Genomic DNA, 24,184 nt, shown 5'->3' with positions numbered 1-24,184 from the left:
AGATGATATGTCTTATCTTTAATGTTTTATGTATTGACTATTGTTTGTCCTTGGGTGTGTGAGTACATATGAGGCATGTGTGCTTTGAGAGTTGATTTTGTTTGAAGATGTCAATCACACTCAATGTTCTCTGGTTATTTATGTCTGTTGAAAAGCAATAAAACATTTGAATCTCAGTAAAAAAAGATCCAGAAGTGTCCAGCAGCAGAGAGCAGACTCCCCTGCACCCAGCTGTGTCTCCATGAAGAGTGACAACTCTATGACACAACCCTGCTCTATGGAACAACCTGATCGGTCTAAAGATGGACATCAGCCTACTGAGCCAAGGTAAGGATCTGTCAGATTATAAAATACATCAGACAAACATCCTGAATCCTGAATCACAGATGGTTCTTGGTGTCTTGAAGAGAATGGCTTCATTTATATACAGCTTTATTTACAGCTTTAGGTATGATCTCTTCTGTTACGTGAAGCAGGTCTTAAACAGGGAGCTTCGTAATCAGCCGTTTTACGATCGCTGGCGGTAAAAGAAATGCTAATTATAATCCATTATACTACTTTATACATTTTAACCGTTCAAATTGCAAAGAGATGTTGGCAGTGTGGGCCTTAGAAAACCCAGTCTCCTATAAGATCATCATACCTTTACCATCAGGGGTATGGTCCAATAGTCTCAGCCACCAGACAGGAACCTCTGTGGTTCCTGGAGGGTCTACTGAGTACCCTATGAAGACCCTCCCCTTAGTGGACGTGGATAAACCTGGTTAAACCCTAAACTACCTCCGTTCACAGGCAGGGTTCTGGTTCAACCCTAAACTACCTCCATTCACAGGCAGGGTTCTGGTTCAACCCTAAACTACCTCCATTCACAGGCAGGGTTCTGGTTAAACCCTAAACTACCTCCATTCACAGGCAGGGTTCTGCTTAAACCCTAAACTACCTCCATTCACAGGCAGGGTTCTGGTTAAACCCTAAACTACCTCCATTCACAGGCAGGGTTCTGGTTAAACCCTAAACTACCTCCATTCACAGGCAGGGTTCTGGTTAAACCCTAAACTACCTCCATTCACAGGCAGGGTTCTGGTTAAACCCTAAACTACCTCCATTCACAGGCAGGGTTCTGGTTAAACCCTAAACTACCTCCATTCACAGGCAGGGTTCTGGTTCAACTATGGAAGAACATTACTACCATTCTTTAAAAAAATTTAAAGCCATTGAATTCATAAAACTCAAATATTATATTTTGAAAACAGGTAATCTGATTTAATTCGTTTTGAAATCCGACTTCAAATTAACAAAAGTGCAATGTTTACTAATTCAGATGCAAAAATTGTATTTGCAGATATTCAAAATAAGATATTCATTACTCATATTCAACCGGTGAAAAAACTAACCGGAAAGTTCAAGCCATAAAATGTAAAGCTGCAGTAGCAGGACATACCAAGGACAGGCCTAATCAATGGAGGCTGCCATCCAGGATCCTAAACTAAAGTCAGGGGGTGGAGGGCTGGGTCTGCAGCCCAGACTCTACATGGAACTCTTCCTTAGGCCAGCTGGCCTCCTGAGAACCTTCCTCTACTAGAACGCTCCATGGAGGGGAGAGGAGAACCTATTTACACATGAACACACAGCCAGAAGGCTGGTTCCAGCTCATGAACCCATTATATCCAGCGTTTAGCTTTAGATATGACTACTTCATGCCCTAAACTACTTTTATTGTATCTCTATAATGTAATAACTTGAAAATCAATAAATCATTTGAATCTAAAAATATCTAGAAGAGTCCAGCCAGAGAGAGCAGACTCCCCTGGAGCCAGCAGTGTCTCCATGAAGAGTGACCGCTCTATGGTACTACCTGTCAGGTTCGGAGACGGAAATCAGCCTACTGAGCCAAGGTAAGGATCTGTCAGATTATTAAATACATCAGACAAACATCCTGAGTCCTGAATCACAGATGGTTGTTGTTGTTTATCTAGAAGAGAACAGCTTAGTTTGTTTACAGCTTTTAAAATCTTTGGATTCAGCCCAACATTCATTGACCCAGTGGCTCACAAACTATGATCTCTTCTCCTTTGACATGAAGAAGGTCTAGGTAAATGGACTGCATTCATATAGCGCATTTTTTGTAACCAGTGGCCACCCAAAGCGCTTTACAATATTGCCTGACATTCACCCATTCATACACACATTCACACAGTGGCGTCAGCCAGCTCGTGGGGAGCATTTAGGGTCAGGTGCCTTGCTCAGGGACACCTCCACACTCAGCTAGGAGGAGCCGGGAATCGAACCAGCAACCTTGCGGTTACCAGCCAACCCGCTCTACCCCCTGAGCTAATGCCGCCAGTCTAATAGAAGGAGATCCGTTATCAACCTTTCTTATTGCGCTGCTGGCTGTAGCTATCTGTAAGGATCACAATATAGGTATTCAAGTGGGCGATGGAACAAGAGGGATTGGCGCGTGATTGGCGCGCCGCGCACTCTCTAGTCTGGTAACGTTGGTGTCAACATAAAAATGCAACGTTCCATTCATTCATTATCATTCAAACGCAGAGGCAGTGACATGGCTATTGCTGTTGCTGGTCTAGATCGATTCCTGCCCATATTGTTGGGCAGGGGTATGATGATGCGGGCAATGTAAGCGGGAAAGGCACGCATCTCAGCACAGTTTCCCGCAGCAGTCTACGTTCACTGCAGAAACCACACTCTCAACTTGGCGTTTGTGCACTCCACTAAGGTCAGGGATGTTCGTAACTGTCTAGACACGGTCCAATAATTAGTGAACTTCATCACAGCCTCACCGACGCTCCTACAGTGCTTTGGTATTGGTATTGGATGTGTATTGGATGTGTTTTAAACACATCCAATACACGGAATGTCCAGCTGGTGACTCCACTGAGGCTATACGATGCTCTTAGCGCTCTACGAGTACCCCTGGAGCCGTCGTTAGCTACGAGGGTTCTAACGACGTCGTTATGCAATGATGCTTTCGGGAAACGGTCTGAAAACTCTACGATGCTCGTACGATGAACTTTACAACCCACTTGCTTTCGGGAAACGGGGCCCAGCTTAGTTTGTTTACAGCTTTTAAAAACATTGGATTCAGCCCAACATTCATTAACCCAGTGGCTGACAAACTGTATGATCTCTTCTCCTTTGACATGAAGAAGGTCTTAAACAAGGAGATCCGTTATCAGCCTTTCTTGTTGAGATCGCTGGCTGTAGCTATCTGTAAGGATCACAATGTAGCAGGTTTGAAGGGGATAGAGGGGGCCACATGAAGCTAACTCAAATAGTACAGACACAGGGTTTCACAAGTAAACAAAGGGTTTATTGCAAACCTATCCCGCCTGAAGTAGGTCAGGTGTTTACCATCAGGGAGAGCCTGGGCCAAAATAAGAACATGAGACTTACCTTCAAAAATAATCTAACAGCTCAAAGGAAATACAGTAGGTAAGCCTAGCTCCCTAGCTCAACCAAAACAGGAGAAAATGTGGCACCAATGAAAGGCCACTGGCCCTAGCAGCTTCCTACAGACCGGGCAAAAGCTTAAACCAACCTTTAACCCAGAAGGCCAAACAAGGCAACAGGTAGAAACACAGAATGCAGCAGAATAAGTGACCAACGGCCACAGGGGCAGCAAAGCACAGACAGTTAACAAAACACAGCTAACAGCAGGGACACAAGAGCGCCTGGGAGCATCAGGCACCAGCTTGATAGAGCATTATGCCGCTTTTCCACCGCCAGTACCTACTCGACTCGACTCGCCACGCCTTATTTGCGTTTCCATTGGCAAAAAAAGTACCTGGTACCTAGTACCGGGTACTTTTTTTTAGTACTACCTCCGTCGAGGTTCCAAGCAAGAGGAGTAGGTACTTTTTTGTGACGTAAACAGGCTGCTGGTAACTGATTGGCCAGCGGCTGTAAATGGGAATATTCACTCAAGTTAAGTTGTGTCCGGCGTGGTTCGAGTCCACGAACCCGCTCCCGAGGGGGACACTGATCAGCGTTTCGCCGTGTGTGTCGCTCCTTTCCCGGGGCTAGAGTTAGGCTGCGCGTCGTTGTGTGTGTCCGGCGTGGCTGGAGTCCACGGACCAGCTCCGGAGGATCAGCGTTTCGCTGTTTCGTTTCAGTGTCGTTCCTTTCCTAGGGCTCGAGTTTCGCCTCCATCAACGTTACCGTATGACAACAATAGACGCGCAGTCATTGCGCTTTTTATTTTATTTTATTTCCCATCATAACCTTTCCCGGGAATCAGGAAATAGTCTTGATCAGATTCAGATTTCCCGGGAATCGCGTCTCCCGTGATTAAAACCTAATGACGACCCGCCCATGGTGGAGAGGTTCTTTTCTACGACCCGCCCACATTGAAGAGGTACTTTTTTAGATGGAAACGCAACCAAACCGAGTTGAGTCGAGGCGAGTCGAGTCGAGTTGGTACTGGCGGTGGAAAAGCGGCATTAGAGAGGCCCCAGGTGGAACCCACGAGGCCTTCAGCAGGCGGCTCGGCCCTCGCCTAAACTACCTCCATTCACAGGCAGGGTTCTGGTTAAACCCTAAACTACCTCCATTCACAGGCAGGGTTCTGGTTAAACCCTAAACTACCTCCATTCACAGGCAGGGTTCTGGTTAAACCCTAAACTACCTCCATTCACAGGCAGGGTTCTGGTTAAACCCTAAACTACCTCCATTCACAGGCAGGGTTCTGGTTAAACCCTAAACTACCTCCATTCACAGGTAGGGTTCTGGTTAAACCCTAAACTACCTCCATTCACAGGTAGGGTTCTGGTTAAACCCTAAACTACCTCCATTCACAGGCAGGGTTCTGGTTAAACCCTAAACTACCTCCATTCACAGGCAGGGTTCTGGTTAAACCCTAAACTACCTCCATTTACAGGCAGGGTTCTGGTTAAACCCTAAACTACCTCCATTCACAGGCAGGGTTCTGGTTAAACCCTAAACTACCTCCATTCACAGGCAGAGTTCTGGTTAAACCCTTAACTACCTCCATTCACAGGCAGAGTTCTGGTTCAACTATGGAAGAACATTACTACCATCCTTTAAAAAAAATGTAAAGCCATTGAATTCATAAAACTGAAATATTATATTTTGAAAACATTAACAAAAGTGCAATGTTTACTAATTCAGATACAAAAATTGTATTTGCAGATATTCAAAATAATATATTCATTACTCATATTCAACTGGTCAAAAAACTAACCAGAAAATTCAAGCCATAAAATGTGAAGCTGCAGTAGCAGGGCATACCAAGGACAGGCCTAATCAATGGAGGCTGCCATCCAGGATCCTAAACTAAAGTCAGGGGGTGGAGGGCTGGGTCTGCAGCCCAGACTCTACATGGAACTCTTCCTTAGGCCAGCTGGCCTCCTGAGAACCTTCCTCTACTAGAACGCTCCATGGAGGGGAGAGGAGAACCTATTTACACATGAACACACAGCCAGAAGGACGGTTCCAGCTCATGAACCCATTATATCCAGTGTTTAGCTTTAGATATGACTACTTTATGCCCTAAACTACTTTTATTGTATCTCTATAATGTACAATGTACACATGTAATACAATGTACAATGTAATAACTTGAAAAGCAATAAATCATTTGAATCTATTAGACCAAGGTAAAGTAACCGTTAGATTATAAAATACATCAACTAAACATCTATGAGTTCTGAATCACAGATGGTTGTTGTTTATCTAGAAGAGTCCAGCAGGAGAGAGCAGACTCCCCTGGACCCAGCTGTGTCTCCATGAAGAGTGACCGCTCTATGGATAAACCTTTCAGGTTTAAAGATGGACATCAGCCTACTGAGCCAAGGTAAGGATCTGTCAGATTATTAAATACATCAGACAAACATCTGTTTATACCCTGCACAGCTTTTAATATTATAGTCTATTATTTGAATTTGACTACTCTATGCTCTATAGCTCTTTTATTGAATCATTATAATGTAATAACTTACTCCGTCCACCAGATTTTCTTTCTTTCTTTATTTTTCATCTTTTACGTTGTTCAAATGTCTTATTATCTTGCATGTTTTATGTATGGACTATTGTTTCATGTCATTGGGTGTGTGCTTTGAGAGATCATTTTGTTTGAGGAGGCCAATCACACTTAATGTTCTGATTATTTATGTCTGTTGAAAAACAATAAAACATTTCATTCTCAGAAACATAATATCTAGAAGAGTCCAGCAGCAGCAGACAGAAGACCCCCCTAGACCCAGCCCTGTCTCCATGAGGAGGGCCTGGTTTATGGATACATTTGATATGTTTGGAGATGGAAATCAGTCTATTAGACCAAGGTAAGGTAACCGTTAGATTATAAAAGACATCAACCAAACATCTATGAGTTCTGAATCACAGATGGTTGTTGTTTATCTAGAAGAGTCCAGCCGGAGAGAGCAGACTCCCCTGGACCCAGCTGTGTCTCCATGAAGAGTGACTGGTCTATGGTACAACCTTTCAGGTTTAAAGATGGACATCAGCCTACTGAGCCAAGGTAAGGATCTGTCAGATTATTAAATACATCAGACAAACATCCTGATTCCTGAATCACAGATGGTTGTTGTTGTTTATCTAGAAGAGAACGGCTTAGTTTGTTTACAGCTTTTAAAAACATTGGATTCAGCCCAACATTCATTAACCCAGTGGCTCACAAACTGTATGATCTCTTCTCCTTTGACATGAAGAAGGTCTTAAACAAGGAGATCCGTTATCAGCCTGGCGGTGGCTATCTGTAAGATCACAATGTACCAGGTATTAAAGAGGTCAATACGAGACATAAGTCAATGATATGTGCAGATAATATTCTTGCCCTAGTGTCAGAACCCATCCGGGAAAACCCAGTCTCCTATAAGACCATCAAACCTTTACCATCAGGGGTATGGTCCAATAGTCTCAGCCACCAGACAGGAACCTCTGTGGTTCCTGGAGGGTCTACTGAGTACCCTATGAAGACCCTCCCCGTAGTGGACGTGGATAAACCTGGTTAAACCCTAAACTACCTCCATTCACAGGCAGGGTTCTGCTTAAACCCTAAACTACCTCCATTCACAGGCAGGGTTCTGATTAAACCCTAAACTACCTCCATTCACAGGCAGGGTTCTGCTTAAACCCTAAACTACCTCCATTCACAGGCAGGGTTCTGCTTAAACCCTAAACTACCTCCATTCACAGGCAGGGTTCTGGTTAAACCCTAAACTACCTCCATTCACAGGCAGGGTTCTGGTTAAACCCTAAACTACCTCCATTCACAGGCAGGGTTCTGGTTAAACCCTAAACTACCTCCATTCACAGGCAGGGTTCTGCTTAAACCCTAAACTACCTCCATTCACAGGCAGGGTTCTGGTTAAACCCTAAACTACCTCCATTCACAGGCAGGGTTCTGGTTCAACTATGGAAGAACATTACTACCATCCTTTAAAAAAAATGTAAAGCCATTGAATTCATAAAACTGAAATATTATATTTTGAAAACATTAACAAAAGTGCAATGTTTACTAATTCAGATACAAAAATTGTATTTGCAGATATTCAAAATAATATATTCATTACTCATATTCAACTGGTCAAAAAACTAACCAGAAAATTCAAGCCATAAAATGTAAAGCTGCAGTAGCAGGGCATACCAAGGACAGGCCTAATCAATGGAGGCTGCCATCCAGGATCCTAAACTAAAGTCAGGGGGTGGAGGGCTGGGTCTGCAGCCCAGACTCTACATGGAACTCTTCCTTAGGCCAGCTGGCCTCCTGAGAACCTTCCTCTACTAGAACGCTCCATGGAGGGGAGAGGAGAACCTATTTACACATGAACACACAGCCAGAAGGACGGTTCCAGCTCATGAACCCATTATATCCAGCGTTTAGCTTTAGATATGACTACTTCATGCCCTGAACTACTTTTATTGTATCTCTAAAATGTAATAACTTGAAAAGCAACAAATCATTTGAATCCAAAAATATGTAGAAGAGTCCAGCTGGAGAGAGCAGACTCCCCTGGACCCAGCTGTGTCTCCATGAAGAGTGACGAATCTATGGAACATCCTGCAGGGTTTGGAGATGGACATCAGCCTACTGAGCCAAGGTAAGGATCTATCAGATTATTAAATACATCAGACAAACATCCTGAGTCCTGAATCACAGATGGTTGTTGTTGTTTGTCTAGAAGAGAACGGCTAAGTTTGTTTACAGCTTTTAAAAACATTGGATTCAGCCCAACATTCATTAACCCAGTGGCTCACAAACTGTATGATCTCTTCTCCTTTGACATGAAGAAGGTCTTAAACAAGGAGATCCATTATCAGCCTTTCTTGTTGCGCTGCTGGCTGTAGCTATCTGTAAGGATCACAATATAGGTATTCAAGTGGGTGATGGAACAAGAGGGAATGTTATTTGCAGATGATCTTCTTGCACTAGTCTCAGAACCCACCTGTAAACTCACATATAATTTTAAATAAATTTATTAATTCTCCTAATTTCAAGGATGCAAAGTACACTGGTCCAAATCTGAAGCCTTCCATCGTCATCCCTCTACCCCAAAGCTCTTTTCAAACAGGGCCTAAGAATGGCTTCAGATGTCTTAATGTTCCCTCCTCACCGTCAGATCTCCTGAAAGGTGTGTGTGTGTGTGTGTGTGTGTGTGTGTGTGTGTGTGTGTGTGTGTGTGTGTGTGTGTGTGTGTGTGTGTGTGTGTGTGTGTGTGTGTGTGTGTGTGTGTGTGTGTGTTCTCCACAGACACCAGAGGAGGTCAAAGGTTCCCAGTGGTCCATCTGTACAGCAGCATCACACAGAGTTGAAGGTGTGTAAATGTTCAGTCATGAATGACATGTGACCAACATCTCTCCTGGAGCTAACAGTCTGGCGCTAACAGTCTGGAGCTAACAGTCTCCAGGCTTCCCTCTTCAGACCAGCAGGACGTGAATCCAGGACAGACGCTTCTGATGTCCTCAGTGAGTTCACAGTCAAGTTCTCATTGATGTTTGTTCTGTTCCAGCGGATCAAGGAGAACGCACACGCTTTTCTAGACAAGGAGGTGGAGAAGCTCTGGAGGGTTCTCTACCCAGATTACCCACAATGCTCAGAGAGCCAGAGGGAGGAGGAGGAGGAGGAAGAGGAGCAGAGGAGGCGTGCCAGAGAGGGAGTGCTGGACATCACAATGCTCTGCATGAAGCAGTTGAAGAAGGAGGAGCTGGCCGACACGTTGTGGAGGAGTAAGATACTCTAATTTTTTTTAAAGATTAAGAATATACTCTTATTTTAAAACAGAAGAAAGTACGTAAGCGTAAGGAGAGAGAATAAATTCTGAAATAATGAGATACCTCAAAATCCCAAAATAATTTCTTGTTACCTTTAGTTCTCTATTTCATAGAAGCAAACAAGTCCCAATTGTTTAGTTTAACTTTAGTTTTATTTTGGTGAACGTCTGAGATGTTGGAAGATATTATTTTATTATCAATATATTACGCGTCATAAAGAAATTTCTTTATCTAATCGAATCTATTTTTTTTATGACGATACGTTTTTATTAAAACAGAACAGGAACATACTCTTACTTTAAAAACAGATCAGGAAGATACTCTTACTTTGAAAACAGATAAGGAAGACACCCTTATTTTGAAAACAGATTTTGAATATGCTCTTTTTTTTAAACAGATCAGTAGGACACTGGTTAAAATAAGAGCAGTACTATTTTGATATATATACTTTATTCTGTTCCATCTAATTTAGAAAGAGTTGCTGTTGATTGTCAACATAAAATCAAGTCTCAGCTGAAGGAGAAGACCAAGAGGGTGTTTGAGGGAATCGCTGAAGCAGGAGAGTCAAGACCTCTGAATGAGATCTACACAGAGCTCTCCATCACAGAGAGAGGCAGTGGAGAGGTCAACAAGGAACATGAGGTCAGACTGATTGAAACAGCTTCCAGGAAACCAGCCAGGGAGGAAACACCAATCAGATGTCAAGACATCTTTAAACCTGTACAAGATAAACCAATCAGGACAATAATGACAACTGGAGTGGCTGGCATTGGTAAAACCGTCTTAACACACAAGTTCACTCTGGACTGGGCTGAAGACAAAACCAACCACAACATAGACTTCATATTTCTCCTCACTTTCAGAGAGCTGAATTTACTGAAAGATAAAAAGTTTAGCTTGGTGGAACTTCTTCATCACTTCTTTATTGAGACCAAAGAAGCAGGAATCTACAGATTCCACCGGTTCCAAGTCGTCTTCATCTTGGATGGTCTGGATGAGTGTCGACTTCCTCTGGACTTCCAGAACAACCCGATCTGGACTGATGTCACAGACTCCACCTCGGTGGACGTGCTGCTGACAAACCTCATCAGGGGCAACCTGCTTCCCTCCGCTCGCATCTGGATAACCACACGCCCTGCGGCAGCCAATCAGATCCCTGCTGAGTGTGTTGGCATGGTGACAGAGGTCAGAGGGTTCACCGACCTGCAGAAGGAGGAGTACTTTAAGAAGAGATTCAGAGACGAGAAGCTGGCCAGCAAAATCATCTCCCACGTCAAGAAATCACGAAGCCTCCACATCATGTGTCACATCCCAGTCTTCTGTTGGATCACTGCTACAGTTCTGGAGGACTTCTTCAAATCAACCGAGGGAGAGGAAGAGATGCCCAAGACCATGACTCAGATGTACAGCCACTTCCTGAGGGTTCAGTCCTTACAGGGGGACAGGAAGTATCATGGGAGAGCTGAAACAGATCATCACTGGAGTTCAGAGAGCACAGAGAACATTGTTTCTCTGGGAAAACTGGCTTTTAACCAGCTGGAGAAAGGCAACCTGATCTTCTACGAGGCAGACCTGGCAGAGTGTGGCATTGATATCAGAGCAGCCTCAGTGTACTCTGGAGTGTTCACCCAGATCTTTAAAGAGGAGTGTGGGCTGTACCAGGACAAGGTGTTCTGCTTTGTCCATCTGAGCATCCAGGAGTTTCTGGCTGCCCTTTATGTCTTCTGGTCCTTTATCAACAATGGGGTAAATCTGCTCTCAGAAGAACAACCAACCTACGAGGAAGATGAACTCCTCCTCTACCAGAGTGCTGTGGACAAGGCCATACAGAGTGAGAACGGACACCTGGACTTGTTCCTCCGCTTCTTCCTGGGCCTCTCTCTGGAGACCAATCAGAGGCTCCTACGAGGCCTGCTGGGACAGAAAGGAAGTAGCTCACAGACCAATCAGAATACAGGGTCTTACATCAAGAAGAGGATAAGTGGAGATCTCTCTCCAGAGAGAAGCATCAATCTGTTCTACTGTCTGAATGAGCTGAACGACCGTTCTCTGGTGGAGGAGATCCAACAGTGCCTGACATCAGGAAGTCTCTCCAGAGAATCTCTCTCCCCTTCTCAGTTGTCAGCTGTGGTCTTCATCTTACTGTCATCAGAAGAGGAGCTGGACGTGTTTGACCTGAAGAAATACTCTGCTTCAGAGGAGGGTCTTCTGAGGCTGCTGCCACTGGTCAAAGCCTCCAAAACATCTCTGTAGGTTTACTAAAAATATGTATTACAATACACAACACAATATGAACAATAATATAATATAAATGTTATAATGATATACACCAAAAATCTTTCAAAACATCTTATTCAAAAATCACAAATATGAATAATAGTAATAATAATAATAATAATAACATTAACATTCCTAACAATGAAGTAAAATAATTTTATAAAGTGTTAGGTTTTTGTATGGTAATGGATAACTTACCCTAACTCTATTTTGTTCAAAGGCTGAATGGCTGTAATCTGTCGGAGAGATGCTATAAGGCTCTGGCCTCAGTTCTCAGCTCCAAGTCCTCTAGTCTGAGAGAGCTGGACCTGAGTAACAATGATCTGCAGGATTCAGGAGTGAAGCTGCTCTCTGCTGGACTGGGGAGTCCACACTGTACACTGGAAACTCTCTGGTCAGTTTTAGTCAAAGTGTTATTCCTTAAGGTTTACCCTCAGCAGATGTAGATGTTCCTTAAAAATCACTATAAACTGCTATGTTCAGAGTTATTAAAGTAGAATAACAGACTCTTCTTAAAAGGTTTTTTTGAAGACACATTTTATGCAAAGATAACATTCATCTCACGAGATACATTTCAAATTTGTGCTTCATCATTTATAAAATATTAAAGACGTTTGATATATATATAAAAATCATTTTTTATTTGTGAAGGCTGAATGGCTGTAATCTGTCGGAGAGATGCTGTAAGCATCTGGCCTCAGTTCTCAGCTCCAAGTCCTCTAGTCTGAAAAAGCTGGACCTGAGTACCAATGATCTGAAGGATTCAGGAGTGAAGCTGCTCTCTACTGGACTGAGGAGTCCACACTGTACACTAGAAACTCTCAGGTCAGATTTACTTAATGGGTAAACAATTAAGCCACAAGTTTTGATATCAGAAGACATTTAATACACATGCATACAACTTACATTATTACATTCCAATTAATTGAAATAACAAAAAAATGTTAATTTCTGTCGACATGATAGAAGGGTATAATTAAAATTCTTGCTTTTCAGTGTGTGTTAGTAAAAGTATAAACTATATTTAAAATGGCATGTACTTTTTAATTATTATTTATCATTCTGGGAAAGTGCTGACCATTGATTGTAAAGCTGGTGACTCATGTTGATGCATTTCAGTTGTCTTTTCCCCTGTTGTGTGTTTAGGTTGTCTGGCTGCCTGGTCACAAAGGAAGGCTGTGCTTCTCTGGCCTCAGCTCTGAGCTTCAACCCCTCCCATCTGAGAGAGCTGGACCTGAGCTACAATCACCCAGGAGATCCACGATCTACGCTGCTCCCTGCTGGACTGGAGGTTCCACGCTGGAGACTGGACACTCTCAGGTATGGAGAGGACAGCTCACCACTCAGGGACAATGTCTCCTACAAGGATTCAACCACCTGCTGGATGAAGTGGTTTCAAAACGCAGCTGTAACTCATGTTCTGTAGAAAGTGATGAGACAGATCAGGATTCAGAGCACGTTTATAAAATATTTATTGATAGTGAGTGCAACACACTCATAATTGCCGTGGCCTAGCATGTAGCTAGGAGTAAGCGTGGAGCTGGGCGTTAGCATGCAGCTAGGAGTTGGCATGGAGCTGGCATTAGCATGCAGCTAGGAGTTAGCATGGAGCTGGGCGTTAGGGGAGCGTGCCTATGTTCCCACAGCCCTATGTTACCACATTTCACTGCCACCGTTGGATCCTGCCTCACTTTATCCACAACATCGTGTCAGAATTTAGCTAAGGTTAGCCCTAACCTAACCCTAACCCTAACCTGACCCTAACCTTCTCTGCACCAAATATGGTGGAAAAAAATTACTCATGAATTGACTGTAAAGTGCTTCCAAAAAATCTTTTCTTTTTTGGAAGTAAAGTGCTTCCAAAAAAGAAATATCTTAGAAAAAAGAACATAGGGCTGTGGGAACATAGGGCCTAATTTTCAAAAATTTCTGTGAAAAAAAAACATAGGGCTGACCCCAATCAGTTAACAACGTTAAGAACCACCGAGCCATCAGCGAGTTCTGGTTGATTATGGGCTCAAGAGTGAATAATAATATGTCACAGCTGAGCCTGCACGTTTAGGTTGAGTGTGCAGCTCGGTCATTATTTAATGTGCTATTGATTATAAATCAGCCTGTTAATTCACCTTCATGGCCCCATGAACCAATGTGAAGCTCAACATGTGAATAATGTTTCCCTGTCTAAAGACAACATGCTGCTCTCTCTTTGTTAACATGTGAATAATGTTTCCCTGTCTAAAGACAACATGCTGCTCTCTCTTTGTTAACATGTGAATAATGTTTCCCTGTCTAAAGACAACATGCTGCTCTCTCTTTGTCTCCCCAGTGTGGAGCACGGTGGAGAGTGGAGGATGAAACCAGCTCTAAAGAAGTGTAAGTGTCTGTTTAGTTTGATTCATCTCAACACACACTAACTATAGAGATGGAAAGTCCATCCACACAGCAGGAGGTGACGTCAGTTCAGTCAAATCATCCTGGGAATGAAGATGATGGTTGACGTCACCTTCATCAAACGGTTGATATTAATCTATATTCTAGAATAATCGATATTTGGTTCCTAGTGAATGAAGAAATATTAACCCTGAGCAGCCAGCGGTACGAGGGCTGAAACCTGTGATAGTTTGACCCCTGAGCGACCCCCTGCATTTGATCGATTCGTTTAAGAGTCATTTAATATATCTGGATGGTTTCAGACGGACGAACAAACACAATGATATCCGCGATGATGAATTCAGTTTGGCAATAAATATCCTGATCTCAATCGATCAACGGCAGCCACACAGTTCCCTGTGGGCCAAATTATGTTGCTGGAGCTTCTGTCTGGTGAACTGGTTTGGAAGGAGCTTCCGTCTGGTGAACTGGTTTGGAAGGAGCTTCTGTCTGGTGAACTGGTTTGGAAGGAGCTTCTGTCTGGTGAACTGGTTTGGAAGGAGCTTCTGTCTGGTGAACTGGTTTGGAAGGAGCTTCTGTCTGGTGAACTGGTTTGGAAGGAGCTTCTGTCTGGTGAACTGGTTTGGAAGGAGCTTCTGTCTGGTGAACTGGTTTGGAAGGAGCTTCTGTCTGGTGAACTGGTTTGGAAGGAGCTTCTGTCTGGTGAACTGGTTTGGAAGGAGCTTCTGTCTGGTGAACTGGTTTGGAAGGAGCTTCTGTCTGGTGAACTGGTTTGGAAGGAGCTTCTGTATGGTGAACTGGTTTGGAAGGAGCTTCTGTCTGGTGAAGCTGGTTTGGAAGGAGCTTCTGTCTGGTGAACTGGTTTGGAAGGCGGTTCTGCGGACCTTGTGAGTCGTTCTGTCCTGCCAGTACATGCCTGGGGTTTATTACATTTTATTTATTTTTAATTAAATGACTCGTATGTGATTATGTAATTCATCAGTAGTTTCAGCCGAGGCAGGTCCCCACATGGAGTCTGCTTTTACCTTGTTGATCAATTCAAGAGAAATTGTAGCAAGTTGAAGCGATATGTTTAGCTCTAGGACGGTTCTATACATGGTCTCCCTGACATGTAAGGCCTGAACCGTCTGACGCCTTTACCTGGATAAAGGCAGATCTGGAACCATCTGTCAATTTGACCTGATTAATAGATAGCGTGGCCTACCATGTAATAAATAATACCCATTTCATTTTCATCCATTACATTATGAGTCCAAAAAAGTCCCCAAACCTACCCAGAAAACGCCCTCGTCAATCAGCCACCGTAGAAACTTCAAGAAGCTTCTTGAGATGCATGTTTTTATTTATTTTATTTTATTATGTCATTTAAGTCCATTTTCCTAGAAGTTCGGCCTCAATGCTGAGGACAGCAAGGAGAGAGGCCAGGATCATTAATGTTTGATAGATTTATTGGAACGGACCCCCCCCCCCCCCCCCCCCCCCTCTGCGTCCCTGGTGTGAGGCCCCTAACGGTGTCTTGTTCTCCCCTCAGATGCCTGTGAACTCACACTGGACCCAAACACAGCCCAGAGAGAACTCTCTCTGTCTGAGGACAACAGAAAGGTGACGCTGGTTGAAGAGGACCAGTCGTATCCGGATCACCCAGAGAGATTTGACCACTGGTACCAGGTGTTGGGAGAGAGGCTCTCTCCCAACAGAGAGGCTCTGACTGGTCGTTGTTACTGGGAGGTAGAGAGGGAAGGAGGTGTTAATGTAGGAGTGACATACAGAGGAATCACAAGGAGAGGAGGGGGTGTTGACAGCCTGTTTGGAGGGAACAACAAGTCCTGGAGTCTTCATTGTTATGATGACCGTTACTCTGCCTGGCACAACAATATAAAAACAGAGATACGTCTCCCCCCCCCTGGCTCTACCAGAGTAGGAGTGTATCTGGACCGGCCTGCTGGCACTCTGTCCTTCTACAGAGTGTCCCCAGGTGGAGGAGGGTCCTCAGACACACTGACACACATCCACACCTTCCAGACCACCTTCACCCAGGAGGACCTCCTCCCTGGGTTTGGGTTTACGACTTTTGGGTCTTCAGTGTCTCTGAGTCAGTTGTATTGACACACACACACACACACACACACACACACACACACACACACACACACACACTCCCCACAGGATCCATGTGTTCTATATGATATTTTTTAACTCCATACAATAATGAATTTATTATCCTCAATATCATATCTTTGGCTTCCTCTATAGTTATAATCTATAATATATAGTTAAAATCATGATGTATTGAGCTTCCTCTATAGCTATGATAATATCTTGTTCAGAAGAGGAGAGTTAGATGATGAATGCTATTTTAAAAAGGTGTGTTTTCAATGGTGCTCAATAAATTGCTCAGTTATCAGTTATTACATTTCGATCTTTATTGATCGCTCTATTGATAAATTCTCTAGTATTTCTGTATCAAACACTTGTGATTATTCTTGTACAAAAACTACACACATTCTTGTCATATCACTATATATTATGTTAATGTTGATTTGTATGATTTAAATAGTCCTTAACTTGAGTGGAACAAACAGGGTCATGGATCGGGATAGATAGTGTATTACATGTACTGGGGTCATATGATAGATAGTGTATTACATGTACTGGGGTCATATGATAGATAGTGTATTACATGTACTGGGGTCATATGATAGATAGTGTATTACATGTACTGGGGTCATGGATTGTGATAGACAGTGTATTAAATGTGTTGAGGCGTTTATTCATTGAAACATACTTATTTGTTGAAGAGTAATGTTTGGTATGTGATTATTCTCTTTGATTGAACACAGCTCCTTTCTGTTTGTCGTTTTTTAACAACAGAAATAAAATCTAGTTTGTGCTATAACCAACTATGGCCACTAGACGGCAGTGTTTCGCATTTATTCACAAAATGAGGGAAACTAAATATTGTGAATCTATAATGTATTGTACGCTGCATTCTGAGTGCATTCCTGATCCTGGGAGGGTTCGGACTATCACTAGTTGTACCTCTAGCGCCCTCCTGAGTCCTTTGCGGCGTTGCTATTATGTGTAGTGAAGTAAAGTAGTGTGTAGTAAATAATGTACAGGAGACTACACCTCGGTGCTGGTGGAATCGACACCTGGGTGCTTAGGGTGGTGGGTATAGCAGTGTGCTGTTGTTCGGTGTGTAAAAATAAAGGAAGCTTCTGGAAGTCCAGCGGGGTACCACGGGGCGGTGATACCACCTGACTCCCGGGGAGTTCCTCCTCTGCCAACGTTACGGTGTTGATCAGGACCGGAAGAAAAACTATGAAACTATCAAATGAATCAAATCTATAACAGAAATAAGAATAGATACAGAAATATATGATGTGTATTCTGTGTTCTCCTGGTCGTTCTTTAGAAGGGGAGTTTTTTTTTTATTGAATTAATTTTTATTTTATTTTTACTTTTATCTCGAACAAGTAAAGAAAAATTTAAAAATAAGCAATAATAAACAATACAATAAAATTATGAAAGAAGTGGACGGTTACAATTAAGTAATATTTACAAACAATAAAAAACACAAATAAAAGTAAACCCATCTTTATTTTCAGTCTTTTTGTCTAGTGTCTTAGTAGGGGAGTGTTTCCTGTTCATTACCACCACTAGAGGGGAGTGTTTCCTGTTCATTACCACCACTAGAGGGGAGTGTTTCCTGTTCATTACTACCACTAGAGGGGAGTGTTTCCTGTTCATTACCACCACTAGAGGGGAGTGTTTCCTGTTCATTACTACCACTAGAGGGGAGTGTTTCCTGTTCATTACCACCACTAGAGGGGAGTGTTTCCTGTTCATTACTACCACTAGAGGGGAGTGTTTCCTGTTCATTACCACCACTAGAGGGGAGTGTTTCCTGTTCATTACCACCACTAGAGGGGAGTGTTTCCTGTTCATTACCACCACTAAAGGGGAGTGTTTCCTGTTCATTACCACCACTAGAGGGGAGTGTTTCCTGTTCATTACCACCACTAGAGGGGAGTGTTTCCTGTTCATTACTACCACTAGAGGGGAGTGTTTCCTGTTCATTACTACCACTAGAGGGGAGTGTTTCCTGTTCATTACTACCACTAGAGGGGAGTGTTTCCTGTTCATTACCACCACTAGAGGGGAGTGTTTCCTGTTCATTACCACCACTAGAGGGGAGTGTTTCCTGTTCATTACTACCACTAGAGGGGAGTGTTTCCTGTTCATTACTACCACTAGAGGGGAGTGTTTCCTGTTCATTACCACCACTAGAGGGGAGTGTTTCCTGTTCATTACCACCACTAGAGGAGGGAAATGCGGAGAGGCATTTTCGAACTGTTCATAGAAACTATGACAATGACTTACCTCCAAAAAGTGAGCTGAGAAAGAGAAAGGTGAGGGAACTAAAATCACAGTTAATCGGACAGTAGTCTGGTTTTTTTAATTCAAAGGCAGCCACCGAAGCATCGTCTTGGATGAGTCACTCTATCATTAAGCATCCTTAATACCTCCTGTCTTTGATCACTAGTTGTGCTCCTGTCCTTGATCATTGTGCTCCTGTCCTTGATCACTAGTTGTGCTCCTGTCCTTGATCACTAGTTGTGCTCCTGTCCTTGATCACTAGTTGTGCTCCTCTTCTTGATCACTAGTTGTGCGCCTGTCCTTGATCACTAGTTGTGTTCCTGTCCTTGATCATTGTGCTCCTGTCTTTGATCACTAGTTGTGCTCCTGTCCTTGATCATTGTGCTCCTGTCTTTGATCACTAGTTGTGCTCCTGTCCTTGATCACTAGTTGTGCTCCTGTCCTTGATCACTAGTTGTGCTCCTGTCCTTGATCACTAGTTGTGCTCCTGTCCTTGATCACTAGCTGTGCTCCTGTCCTTGATCACTAGTTGTGCTCCTGTCCTTGATCACTAGCTGTGCTCCTCTTCTTGATCGTACATGACCAGTGCAGAACAAGCACAATAATCTCTACTTCCGTGTCGCTTAGTGTGACAAATATTCATATTTGTGTCTCTATCGATACACAGAATGAATCAAACCACATGGCAGCAAATCACATTTTAATACGATACATCGAGCAAAGTGCGCCGTCTGAAATGTATTGCATAGCAGCCTGACGTCTACAATGGGCGTCTACCTACGGCTCCTGGGCTCTGAGAGTCGCAGCATCAAAGCGTCGCACGAAGATCACAGCAAATAAAGTCAAGTAGGCGCCCTGTTCTGTACGTATCCCAAACTTTATTGTATTGCCAGTGTTAGAAGGACCTTGTTGCCAGCAGTACACATAGACAACAGTCTTGTTCCTGTTCAGCAATGTGCAACAAATAAATGGAAGGGCGAGCAACACCTGCACACGAGGACCATGACAACATAGAAACAAACAAATGACCTCATTCAGACCGTAAGGGTTCGATAGAAGCAACATCGGACAGCTCCAAGGCTGTGAGTGACGGAACAGAGGTATGGCAACATATAATGGTCCTACAATAGGACATGAATATAGTCCTAACCCTAGTACTATATTCACAGTTCTCCCTACTGCCTATCCTAGAGACAGGGAGAAGCCAGGATTACATGGAGCACAACGGAGGAGATGAGAAGAGAGGAAAGAATATCGGAGCATTTCAGTTGTAAAAAATATGCATCGTATAAAATAAATCTCAGCAAAGAGGAAAACAACTTGAGTTTCTTCAAAAAGGCAATATATGTGATTTGATCATTCAAAAATAATGTCATGTAGAGTCATGTCCTCTGCAACAGGCCCAGGGGAAGTACGTGTAGATCCTGTACACAGCCCTGTATGAGGTGGGTATGTACAGTATATACAGGGGCATACACAGGCAGAGAGCCCTGCAGGGCTAGGCTAATAAAGACTTTTACATTCCCCTCTCAGCCAGGGCGTAGCAAGCAGTATGGTATCTGGTACATAGAACCCATGCATCTCCCACACAGAGCATTTATTTTAAAATACATCATTCCAAACATATGAGTTAAAACACTTCGGTTAGTAAGCATCGTTATTATATTATTATATTCATCAACAGCAGATTGCCTTTTATCTTAAATTCTATTCATTAATAATGTGCAAAATTAAAAAAAAAAAAAAAAACATACCTTCATTATGACAGTGTCAACATAAAAACCAAGAGATCATATTTTATGAATAAATCATTGGGACAATGTTTGTCAACCAGGGACAGAGATACATTGCTCTATAGCTATGTACAGACATTTGATCATCCATGCAGAGTCAGCAAGTAAGACATAAACATTCAAAATGATGAAGATTAGAGACAGAGACTTGTGTCAGTTACTCTTTCTGTGTGTGTTAGTTACTCTATACGGTGTGTCCATTAGTAACTATATCAATTAGTAACTCTATATCAATAAGTGACTACATATCAATTAGTAACCCTATATCAATTAGTGACTCTATATCAATTAGTAACCCTATATCAATTAGTGACCCTATATCAATTAGTGACCCTATATCCATTAGTTACTCTGTGCAGTGTATCAATTAGTAAAACTATATAAATGATTAACTATATCCATTAGTAACTATATCAATTAGTAACCCTATATTAATTAGTAACTCTATATCCATTTGTTACTCTGTACAGTGTATCAATTACTAATGCTATATCAATTAGTAACTATATCCGTTAGTAGCTCCAGTATATATTAGTAACTGTATCTCTGTTTGTATCTATTAGTAACTGTATCTCTGTTTGTATCTATTAGTAACTGTATCTCTGTTTGTATCTATTAGTAACTGTATCTCTGTTTGTATCTATTAGTAACTGTATCTCTGTTTGTATCTATTAGTAACTGTATCTCTGTTTGTATCTATTAGTAACTGTATCTCTGTTTGTATCTATTAGTAACTGTATCTCTGTCATTAGTTACTCTGGGTTAGGTAATGTAAGACAATAGAGAATCAGAGATTGAAGGGAGAAATAAAGAATAACACAAATGACAACAGACGTGTTGTACAATAGACGTGGTTTTCAACCTCCCTGACCCAGATATGAATGTATGGCTATAAGTTCTGAACCCTATTCACTCTGATTATTCACTGCCTCTTTATCGTCCCCTTTTCACCTCATGGACGTAAGATGGGGGAGCTGTAAAGAGAGAGCGCAGAAAACTACAGAACAGAGAAGATTTGCAACAAGAGGAACTAAATGAGCCAAAACAACGCTGCCCCCTTTAATCAGGGAAGAGACGCCCAGATCGTTCATTTCTGACCAATCAGGTCATTTCTATATTATATATTTTTATTATTTTCAGAAATCACTCCAAACTCCCCACAACAAACAAGTACACAAGCTAAACAATACAAACAGCAACATCAAAACAAACAAAAACAGCAACAAAAACACACAGCCAAAACAGGAAACAAACAAACAAACAAACAAACACAAGAAGAACAAAAACAAAACAAAACAACAACGACAAACGCTACCCAGACATTTACAGAACTGTGTTAATATGTTTCGCAATGGGGCCCCAGACACAGTCAGTCTCCACGGGTGGTGTAACAGTACCCGGATTGCGGCGAAACATTTCTAGGTGTATCCCTGAGACCATTTCCCTCAGCCACCTGGAAAAGCTAGGAGGGTCGGTGGCCTTCCAGTCGTTAAGTATCAACCTTTTTGCCACCAAAGTGCCAAATCTGATAGTCACCTGCATAGGGCGAGGGAGTGAATAGAAAGCTTCGGAGCAACCAAACAATATAAAAACTACATCTGGATCCAGCTGCACATCATAAACATTACTATACCATGAGAAGATCTGTTGCCAAAAAGAAACAATCTTTGGACAGAGCCAAAACATGTGCCCCAGGGTCCCTAGACCTTGGTTGCATCTGTCACAAATATTGGAAACATCAGGATACATTTTACTGAGTTTTACCTTGGAATAGTGTAATCTGTGCATGATTTTATATTGGATCAGCTGCAACCTAGCATTGGTTGAACCTAAATGAATCTTTTCCAACCCTTCCCTCCACACCTCATCGGACAGCTCCGTACCAAGATCTGCCTCCCATGCAGACTTGATATGGTTTGTTGACAGAACTGAAACTTTGGAAAACAATGAAACAAATTTTGAAACAAGGTGTTTAGATCCTGGCTTTTGTTTCATTATAGCAAAAAATGGGTGCTCCATAGGATTTATGTAGTTGTTTACATTTTCTTTAACAAAATGCCTTACTTGTAGATAGCGAAAAAAGTGGGATTGAGGAAGGGAAAAGCTTTCCTTCAACTCATTGAATGAAGCTAAATGATTATGCATATACAAATCTGAGAAGGTAACCAGACCCCTTTGTCTCCAGAATACAAAGGCTTGATCAGACTTAGCTGGAACAAAACTATGGTTAAAACAAATAGGAGAATATTTAGAAAAATCAGGTAGTTTGAGTACAATCGGAATCAGGTCATTTCTAAATCACTAGATCACTAACTCACTAGATATTATGTTGTAGGGCTAACCCTATATTGTAGGGTTAGCTCACTAGATATTATGTTGTAGGGCTAACCCTGTAGTGTTAGCTCACTAGATATTATGTTGTAGGGCTAACCCTGTATTGTAGGGTTAGCTCACTAGATATTATGTTGTAGGGCTAACCCTGTAGTGTTAGCTCACTAGATATTATGTTGTAGGGCTAACCCTATATTGTAGGGTTAGCTCACTAGATATTATGTTGTAGGCCTAACCCTGTATTGTAGGGTTAGCTCACCTGATATTGTGTATGAGGCTAACCAGGTATTTCGACGTGCTGGGGACAACCTTATTGATGCAGTCACTAAATTCATTCCAAATGGCTAAACCCAAAACACAAACAATGTTTTATGAATGGGTCACTTTTCTTCTAGAACAGTTTGAAGCGGTACATCAGCAGTTGGCCTTATAGTCTCTAAGGTTAGGGTCTACTCTAACCCTGGTCTTATTAAAAGGTAAAGCACACTCACTGTCTGCATTTATATTTAAGACCTTATCTTGTGACAGCAAACTACACACAGTGGTAAGAGGTCATGTTCAGAACAACCAAACCGTTCCTAACAAGAGGAGATATGTGTTATGTAAATGAGTTTGGCTGCCAGTCAGGAGAAGGCCTCACCAGGAAATAGCTGCTGCTGGAACCGCCCTAACGACCGACTGACACCATGAGACACATCTTCATCAGGGAGAAACCGACTCCAGCCTTAAGATACAGACCAGCACATATGAATCAGACAACATGGACCTGCCACCCTTATGGACCCTTTATCACATTATTGAATACATTCAGTTAATAATCAGTGGAACTTCACCCCTACCAGAGCAGACTGGATATGAACATTCAACATTATCACTTATTTATTACATTTATCTTCTTTTATGTCCAGTCTTTTCCTTTCTTACTCTTAATATTGAGCAGAAACAGTGAAGAAGCTGAGATCTAAACCGGTATAAACCTGTACTGTTTTTACTTTGTGTTTAAAATGCTTTTCCAATGAAAACCCATTAAAGTGAAGGTCAGCCACCGTCTCGCTGTGTTTGATCAACAGAGTGATGGTATGAATGGAGGCGCGGCCGCCACAGGTTTGTTAAGAGGAAGTAAACGTGTGGTGAGGATTTGATCTTTGTGAGATTGTACTGATCACCTGGAGCACAGGAGAGGCCTTCTCTAGGTCACGTGTTTCTATTATCTACATCATCTACATGGAACAGCAGCCAATAAGAGGTTAGTGTGACAGGAGTTTAAACTGGGAGGGGAACTGGTCCAACTGGTTGGTTCACAACGTCCTCCTTTCCTTGTTGTTGTGTTGGACGGTTTGGTGCTGAGCTCTTCATCACAGCAGGGAGAAGACGAGGTACTGTAGTCACCACGCTCCGTCATATCATAATTCATAGGTTGTATTTATGAAAACGTAATGTAATGTAATGTTACTGCTTTGTTAACTTTGGTCTACTTGACACTTCTCACATTGTTAATTAATTGGTTCGTATGTTGACATTTATTGCCATGAAAACTGTATTCATCTTTATTCAAACTATTCATCAAATAAGGATTTGAATATTATTATGTTTAATATCATTAATACTATTACTACTTGTAAAATTATTATAAGATTTATTTTAAAATATTATTATTTTGTTGAAATTGTATTGTTATATGTATTACAATTATTCTTATTGAGTTATTATTATTGTTATTATTACCATTAATATCATAATGATCA

General features: G+C 42.2%; 1 protein-coding gene across 1 annotated transcript; it reads left to right on the top strand.

Annotated features, from left to right (window-relative positions):
• Window positions 1-1,827: 1,827 nt before the first annotated feature.
• Window positions 1,828-16,041, top strand: LOC311350624 (NACHT, LRR and PYD domains-containing protein 12-like; the record flags this gene model as incomplete). Its single annotated transcript, XM_084470689.1, has 12 exons — window positions 1,828-1,895; window positions 5,714-5,830; window positions 6,398-6,514; window positions 7,983-8,096; window positions 8,747-8,810; window positions 9,006-9,222; window positions 9,740-11,516; window positions 11,765-11,938; window positions 12,196-12,369; window positions 12,691-12,864; window positions 13,871-13,917; window positions 15,467-16,041. The coding sequence occupies 12 exons, from the start codon at window positions 1,828-1,830 to the stop codon at window positions 16,039-16,041; spliced, it is 3,618 nt and encodes a 1,205-aa protein (XP_084326815.1).
• Between the last annotated feature and the right edge of the window lie 8,143 nt (window positions 16,042-24,184).

Source organism: Micromesistius poutassou (assembly GCF_964030765.1).
Source record: "Micromesistius poutassou genome assembly, chromosome: 7".
In the NCBI taxonomy this organism is placed as follows: domain Eukaryota; kingdom Metazoa; phylum Chordata; class Actinopteri; order Gadiformes; family Gadidae; genus Micromesistius; species Micromesistius poutassou.
Note: the sequence above shows the minus strand (reverse complement) of the source record. Positions and strands in the feature narration are given on the sequence as shown.